The sequence below is a fragment of the Phacochoerus africanus genome, chromosome 1 (assembly GCF_016906955.1).
Source record: "Phacochoerus africanus isolate WHEZ1 chromosome 1, ROS_Pafr_v1, whole genome shotgun sequence".
NCBI lineage: Eukaryota > Metazoa > Chordata > Mammalia > Artiodactyla > Suidae > Phacochoerus > Phacochoerus africanus.
Genome location: NC_062544.1, coordinates 68,842,390 through 68,850,779, shown reverse-complemented (window position 1 = coordinate 68,850,779; position 8,390 = coordinate 68,842,390). Strand labels below are relative to the sequence as shown.

Genomic DNA, 8,390 nt, shown 5'->3' with positions numbered 1-8,390 from the left:
TAAGTTTCAGTCTGAGTGTAAAAGCTAATTCGCTCTGTATTTGTAGCTGCTTATTCTCTCAGGCTCTCCCTTGCCCTTCCCAAATATTATGAACTTAATGAAGTTGAGGGCTTATCTTCCCGACTCCCACATTCAAAACCTTGACATGCTAATAGTGTTACAGCAGCTGCCAGCAGCCCAAGGCCGGAGTGTATCAGCTCCAGCGGCTCTTTCACCCAGCGAGAAACCAAGCGAGCACTCGGAGAGTTGGAGAACTCAGGTTTATTACGCCGGCGGGATCAGAGGAGATCGCTCTCCGAGGTCTGAGCGCCGAAGAGGGGTTTCACAAGGCTTTTATGGGCTAGTTCTTCCGGGTCCATGCTTGGCGGACCGGAGTGAGAACTGGCGAAGTAATTGACGTAGGAGTGAGTTTTACAGCAGCAAATGTGTAGGGGAGGGGTGGTTAGAGGTAGTTGATTGGTTAGGGGCAGTTTGGCTGGATTTTGCTCAGTCATCATGGCTGGGGCGTCTCCTTTTGACATTTTTGTCGGGTCATTTTCCCTTACATTCCCCCCTCTTGATGCTTTCTTTCACATTTTTGAAGCAAGCATCAACCTTCTTGGTCTTCTTGGCCCAGGGGCTTATATAAGGGTGGCCCGGACATCGCCACTGTTTGTAGCTTTATAGATTCTAGGCGTGAGGAGACAAACTTGACAAGACAGTTCAGGATACAGGGGCCAAATATGAGAGCCATGAAGAGCATGAGGAGGGGCCCAGCCAGAGGCATGAGCCATGCCACCCAACTCCAGTAGTTGCCCCAATTTAACCCAGAGTTATCTAATTCTTCTGTTCTCTTTGCTATACGTTCCTTTAGTTATTGGGCCATATTTCTGACTATCCCAGATCTGTTTGTGTAAAAACAGCATTCTTCGTTGAGGAACAGGCAAAGTCCCCCTTTCTCAGAAGTGAGTAAGTCCACTGCTCTCCTATTTTGAAGGGCCACTTCTGCCAAAGAGTCTACCTGATCCTGTAAGGCTACTAGGGAAGTGACTACTTGTTCCATGTCATCTGTGAACTCTTTAGACAATTGATGATAATAAGCAGTGGAGGATGCTATTCCTCCCACTCCTGCTCCTATCCCTGCTGAAATTCCCAACCCAACTAATAAGGGGATAATTTGTATTGCTCTCTTGGTTCTTCCATGTGCCTGTATGGGCACCATAAGAGACTGATTTCCAGGAACAATATCTATTTGAGGAGTGACAAAGGCTAATGTGCAGGTACCTGTCCAATTAGCAGAGAGGCACTGGTAAGCACAATTCCCACACACAAAGAAAAGACTGGTCTGGGGTCTACACCAAGACCAAGTCCCATTGATCAAAGAGGGGGTCTAAGTTCTCAATATTTGTAACATTATCACATTCTGTCAGGTTACCCACCTGAACCATTTTCCCAAGACTTTGAATACACCATGGGGCCTTGAGAGGCATGTGCACACCTACCAGTCTAGGTTCTTGTGTTGGATCAAACTGGCTTTGGTTTCCCTTGGTGGTATTGATGACACTTATCGGTATGGCAATAAGTTGAGGTTTTTGGATGGGTAAACAGAGCCAGCAGTCCCTTGCCAATTTAGGGTTTGTTATATTTAACAGGTGGTGTGTGGCATTCAGCATTTGGCTCAGGTCAAGACCATGACTTAGAGGTTTGGGTTTTAGCTTGGGTACCTTTATCGGGGGGCAGCAGAGGCCCCTCATGTGATTTTTCAAACTCGAAATCTATTCCCCCTAGCCCTGGATTGTAGCCAGCCGGGTAGTGGTTTCCGGGTGGCCTATCATCTGTTAATCCTGTCCCATTCCATAGATCATCATCCCAATCCGTCGCCCCTGGAGTGAGCAGTAGGGCAACTGTTAACAAAACTATGACCCCCTTAATCCTTTTCACTGACCTAGTATGAATAGGGATCCTAGTATGCTGATAGTCAGGAGATACATCACACAGATGAGCAGCCGGGCTCTCTGTCCCCATTCTGAAGGGGATATCGCATATAACCCTTACCCAAATATGGTAATTTCAGTTACCAATATTCCCCACCAAAGCATGAGTTCAGTTCAAGATTGTATGGAGATCCTCTGGCCTCCACTTGTACAAACCAGCCAACTTCCAGTATGTGGCTGGGACAGGGCTGCAGATTCCTCAAGCTTCTGCCGTGTGTAGACTGGCCAGCTTCCAGGTGTGGCCAGAGCAGGGCCTGCTGTCCTCTGGTGCCAAATGTCTCTGGAACTTGATCTTGAGGGGGTTATCAGGATGCCGGACAGCTTCCCAGGTGTCCGTGTTAGTGGCAGGAGCAGCCGACTTTATTCTGGTGTGATGGATCCACGGGACAATACCTGCAACTTTGACAGCAGTTGGGGTTGCCAATATAACCATGTAGGGACCTGTCCAAACTGGCTGGAGTGGTTCCTTCTTCCAGTCCTTAACCCATACCATGTCTCCAGGTTGATGAGGGTGGAGCCAGTTGCCTAAGGGGATAGGGGCCCTCTCCAGAGTCTCTCTGGTAATGCGATGGAGGACTTTCTCTATGGCCTGGAGGTATCGGGATATCTCCATGTCGGCTATCTGTCTGGGATCTCCCTTTAATCTCCCTATTACAGGTGGGGGCCTTCCATACAGGGTTTCAAGTGGGGTGTAGCCCGTGGATCTGGGTGTGCATCTGGTTCAGAGTAAGGCTAAGGGCAGAACATCGACCCAGGGTAATTGAGTCTCCTGACACAACTTGGCTAGAGTGGTTTTAAGGGTTCGGTTCATGCGCTCGACTTTTCCTGAGCTTTGTGGCCTATAAGCTGTATGGAGTTTTCATTTAATTTCCAGAGTTTTAGTCAAGATCTGGGTTACTTATGACACAAAAGCAGGCCCATTATCAGATCCAATTGTGAGGGGTAACCCATATCTGGGGACTATTTCTCTTAGCAAAGCCTTAGCCACTTCCTGGGCTCATTCTGTTCATGTGGGGAAGGCTTCTACCCACCCTGAATATGTGCATACTAGCACTAGTAGATATTGATAGCTCCGGCAGGGTTTGACTTCAGTGAAGTCAACTTCCAGGTCCTCAAAGGGCATTGTCCCTACTGCTTGTACTCCAGGACTGGGCCTAGGCTTTTGACTGGCATTGTTCCGAGCACAGGCCACACATCAGAGGCTGATCTGGGCGCATAGGGTGGGGAGCTTAGCTATAAAGTAATAACGATTTAGCAGGCTTTCTAAAGCAGTTTTTCCCAGATGAGTCATTTCATGGTACTGTTACTAACTGGGCTGCTGCTGTACTGGGGATGAAAAGTCTCTGATCCGGTAACCTCCACCAGCCTTCCCCTTCCTTTTTCCCTCCTTCTGACAGGGCCCATTGATCCTCTTCTTTAGTATAATTGGGAGTCGGAGGCAGTTCTGGCGCTAACAGGATCCTAGAGAGGGTTTCTGTTTCAGGAACCCATCGGCTGGCAGCCTCCCTAGCTGCCTGATCAGCCAGTTGATTTCCTTTACTGATGGGGTCACTCCCCATCTGATGGCCTTTGCAGTGGATGACTGCTACCTTTGCAGTGGATGGCTTCCACACTTCCTCCAAAAGCTGAAGTATTTCTTCTTTGTTCTTTATCTCTTTCCCTCCTGCTGTGAGCAGTCCTCTTTCCTTATAGATGGCCCCATGAGCGTGTAACATGGCAAATGCATACTTGGAGTCTGTGTAGATGTTGACTCTTTTCCCTTTAGCATATCTCAGTGCCTGGACTAATGCCCACAGTTCAGCCCGTTGTGCCGACCAGCCCTGTGGGAGAGCTTCAGCCTTTATTACCTTCTCTGTTGTAGTTACAGCATATCCTGCTTTGCGTTGTCCTCCTTGGACGAAGCTGTTTCCATCTGTATAAAGCTCAAGCTCTGGGTCTGAGAAAGGAACGTTAGGTCTGGCCGACTCGAATAAACTTCATCTATGGTCTCTTCACAGTCATGGTCAGGAGGGCCCACCTCAGTAGGCAGGAAAGTGGCCGGATTCAGTGTCCGCACCGTCTCGAGATGTACTCGAGGGTTTTCCCAGGGCAGCCCTTGATAGTGTGTCATCCGGGTGTGGGTCAGCCACTTATGACCTTGGTTGCTGATTAAGGCTGTTACTGCGTGAGGAATTTTCACGTTTATATTTTGTCCCAGGGTGAGCTTGTTGCTTCTCTGATTAGGACTACTGTGGCTGCCAGGGCTTGGAGACATGGTGGCCATCCTGCTGCCACTGGATCTAGACGCTTGGACAAGTAAGCCACTGGCCGCTGCCATGGTCCAACAGTCTGTGTGAGGACACCCAGCGCTGTATGGTTCTTTTCATGAACAACAAGGTTGAAGTCCCAAGTCACATCTGGCAATCCTAGCGCTGGGGCACTAATTAGCAGTCTCTTTATTTCCTTGAAGGCTCCTTCCTGATCTGGTCCCCACTTCAAAGGCTCCTTCCCAGATCCTGCAATGGCCTCGTACAGTGGTTTTGCTATGCCTGAAAATCCTGGTATCCAGATTCGACAAAACCCTGCAGCTCCCAGGAACTCTCGAACCCCTTTCTTTGTATTGGGCCGAGGTATTGAACAAATTGTTTGTTTCCTCTCAGGCCCAAGGGCCCTGTGTCCCTTTGAGATGAGGAATCCAAGGTACTTTACCTTCTGCTTGCAAATTTGGGCCTTTTTCCATGACACCTTGTAACCCGTCTCAGAGAGCAGAGTCAGTAAGGCTTTCGTGCCTGCTCAGCAGTCTTTCCAAGTGGGGCTAGCTAAAAGTAAGTCATCCACGTACTGAAGCAAGGTACAGTTCAGAGTCTTTCTGGGAAAAGCAGCAAGATCAGTGGCCAATGCTTCTCCAAACAGGGTTGGTGGATTTTTGAACCCTTGTGGTAGTCTGGTCCATGTAAATTGTGTTTTTCTCCCTGTGAGTGGGTCCTCCCACTCAAAAGCAAACAATGGCTGGCTGACTGGTGCCAGCCGGAGGCAGAAGAAAGCATCCTTGAGGTCAAGGCAGGTGAACCAGCTGGCCTGAGCAGGCAGGAGACTGAGGAGAGTGCAGGGATTTGGCACTACTGGGTGTATCGTGACGACTGCATTGTTGATTGCCCGCAGATCCTGGAGAGGCCAGTAATCTTTTCCTTCGGACTTCCTGACTGGCAGTAGTGGTGTTCCACGATGACTGACACTCTCTCAATATTCCAGCATCTCGGAGTCGTTGTATGTGACTCTGGATCCCCAGACGTGCTTCCCGGGGGACAGGATACTGTCTCTGTCTGATTGGGGTGCTCCTGGCTTTCAGGTCTACTATGATAGGTGCATGGTTCTTAACCATCCCGGGGGGCCCTTTCTCTGCCCATACCTTAGGGAACTCTTCTAGTAGGCTTTCTGGGTTCGTGTAGCTCTTCTCTGAGCAATAGAATCGCCATTCATCCTCTCTGGGTACTGTAACTGCCATTAGAAAGGTTCCCCTATCTTTTAAGGCTAGGCTAGCTGGCCCTCCGGGAGTGAATGTTATTTGGGCTCCTAGTTTAGTCAGGAGATCTCTTCCCAGTAAGGGAATGGGACATTCTGGCACATACAAGAACTCATGAGTTACCAGATGGCCTCCAAGTTGACAGGTCCGAGGCTGGCAAAATGGACGATTTGTTTGTGTTCCCGTAGCCCCAACAATAGTCACTTTTCTTCTTGAGAGGGGGGCCACAGGTGTGGTCACCACTGAATGCTCTGCCCCTGTGTCCACCATAAATGTTACAGGTTGGCCCCCCACCATCACCTCGACCGTGGGCTCCCAGGGGCCCAGGAGCAGGGAGCCTGGCCCTCCCTAATCAGAGTCTATTCCGGCTAGACTGACGAGATCATGGGCAACTGGCTCGGGCCTGTACTTCCTCTTGTCAGATGGAGCCCTTTTCCCCAGTTGGTCTCTTGTTTCCTTCCACTGTGGGCACTCATTCTTCCAGTGACCGATCTCCTTGCAGTATGCGCATTGATCTTGTCGTAGCGGTGGTCTTCTCATCCCTCCTTTGCGTGGTGGTGCAGGCTGCCTGCTGGGGTCCGGTTTCCCTAGTGCTGCTGCTAGCAGGGATGCCTTCTGCTTCATCCTTTTATCAGCCTCTTGATGGACCTCCTGGTCTCGATTCACAAAAACCTTATTGGCCACCTCTAGTAGCTGGGTTGTGTTCATTCCAGCAAACCCTTCTAACTTCTGGAGCTTACGTCGAATATCTGTGTATGATTGAGCCACAAAGGCAGCATTGACCATCCGTAGATTTTCGGGGGCTTCTGGGTCAAAAGGAGTGTAAGTTTGGAAAGCCTCACACAGTCTCTCGTAGAAGTCCCCCGGCGGCTCATCTACCTTCTGAATCACCATGGTAGTCTTGGACATATTGGTTGGCTTCTTGGCCCCAGCTCTAAGCCCTTGTAGGATGGCATTGCAGTAATGGCGCAGTGCACCCCGGCCTTCTGGTGTGTTGAAGTCCCACTCTGGCCTACCTTCAGGGACTGCGTTTTGTGCCCATCCTTCTACATCAACGGTGCCAGCAGGGGCCTGTCCTTGCAGCCACTTCCTGGCCTCAGCCAAAATGCATCTCCTTTCCTCGGTGTTAAAGAGGGTTAGGAAGAGGTGGCGGATATCATCCCAGGTCGGCTGATGGGTTTGGAAGACCAATTCCAAGAGGTCGATCATGGCCTGCAGCTTCTCGGAACATGCTGGGGTGTGGTGTTTCCAATTTAAGAGATCGGCTGTGCTGAACGGTTGGTAGTAGAGGATGGGCTGACCTGGCTGTACAGAACCATCTTCATTCAATTGTTGGGGACCCTGAATTTCTCGCAAGGGCACTTGGAGAGCTGCAGCTGGCTGGGTAGATTGCTGAGCAGAGCGGAGCCGTCTGCCTACTGGCTCCGGGCTCGGAGTCCGCAGTGGTTGAAGTGGTGGGGACGCAGATGGGGGCGGGCTTTCTGGAAGGTGATTGGATGGAGGCTGAGCTGAAGGTGGAGGAGCTGTTGATACATATGGCGGGGGCATCAGGGGTTCGTCCCCTGATTCTCCTTGGAGGATTGGCTTAGTATTCTCATTTTTTTTCCTTCCAGACTTTTGGACCACAAAAATCCTACTCTGTCCCTTCCCATTAGTGCAGAACCAGACCCAAGGGGGCAAGACCTGAGCAATCTGGAGCCAAGAGTCAATATATGGGAACTGATCAGGATGTCCCGGTGTCCCAGTGACTACTTGATAGACTGCTTGGACCTTCAATAAATCAAGAGTGCCCTCTGAAGGCCAACCCACACTGAATGCTGGCCATTCAACTTCGCACAACTTGCGGAGCTTTCCTGGAGTCATTTTAGTCCCATAGTCTCCTGAGAAACCCTTTTTAAAGTTTTTGACCATGCAGTCTAGGATTGTGGGTTTTGATTCAGACGAGCCCATGATGCTTTTCTGTGGATCTCACCTATGATCTGGTTTTTATGACACCTCTTTCGTCCTTGTGAACAGTATCCCCTGTAGCATTGCCTCTGCCACTCCTGAAATCAAAACAGCTCCCACTCAGCTCACTCTATAGCCGGAAAAAAACACCTGCTTCGTTGCAAGGGTCTCTGACCTATCTGGACCCCCGGTCTCAGAGAGGCATTCTCAGACAAGTTCTAACATTTGGGCAAAGGTCAGGGGGTCTTGTACCCAATCCTACCTATATCCTGAACTGAGACGGGGATGATGGGCTTGTCTCCCTGACTCAGATCCTGGGCCTACATGAACTGACAAATTGGGTAATCCTGTGGCTGGTCTAGAGTCTGGGATGGGAGTTCCTGGAGGCCCAGGGGCAAAGTCCAGTTAGATTATCTCCTCGGAGGAATTTATGGCCCAAAATGGCGGATGCACAGGGGTCTCTGGCTCGTGGGCTTCTGGGTTAGGTCCCACCCCATGTGGCCACCCTGTGCCAGTGTCACAGACGAAACAAGGGAGGGTGCCCCTTCTTAGAAGGTGGCCATTCAGATGTCCGCCTGACCGCCCCCCTCTCGGGAGTTTAGGTGCCTCTTAGCAATTGGCTGGTTCATATAAGCCCCGAACTTGGATTGGACTCACAGGGAGGGACGAGAACCCTCAGAGTCCGCTGCAGCCATAAGCCATATGAGGTCACCGCGGAACTGCAGGTTAGGACCCACTCGGACTCCGTAGCCACTAAGACCGTGGAGCCACAAACTCGAACCTGAAGCGCAAGCGAATCAGGCCACTCATTCACTCTCACACACACTCAGAGGTTATCACAATGCCTCCCACTCCCTGGGAGTCCCTAACTAGTAGCTCGATCAAGCACAACTTTCAATCAGCTAAGCCCGACAGTTGCTCCACCCAAGCAAGAGGTTCCTCTGCTTCCAATCTGGAGCACTAGGACT

At 50.5% G+C, this 8,390-nt stretch overlaps 1 protein-coding gene across 1 annotated transcript; it reads right to left on the bottom strand.

Annotated features, from left to right (window-relative positions):
• Window positions 1-4,745: 4,745 nt before the first annotated feature.
• Window positions 4,746-5,772, bottom strand: LOC125138216 (uncharacterized). Its single transcript, XM_047799520.1, is given in 2 exon segments — window positions 4,746-5,169; window positions 5,171-5,772. Coding segments are annotated over 2 exon segments (1,026 nt in total).
• Window positions 5,773-8,390: the final 2,618 nt, after the last annotated feature.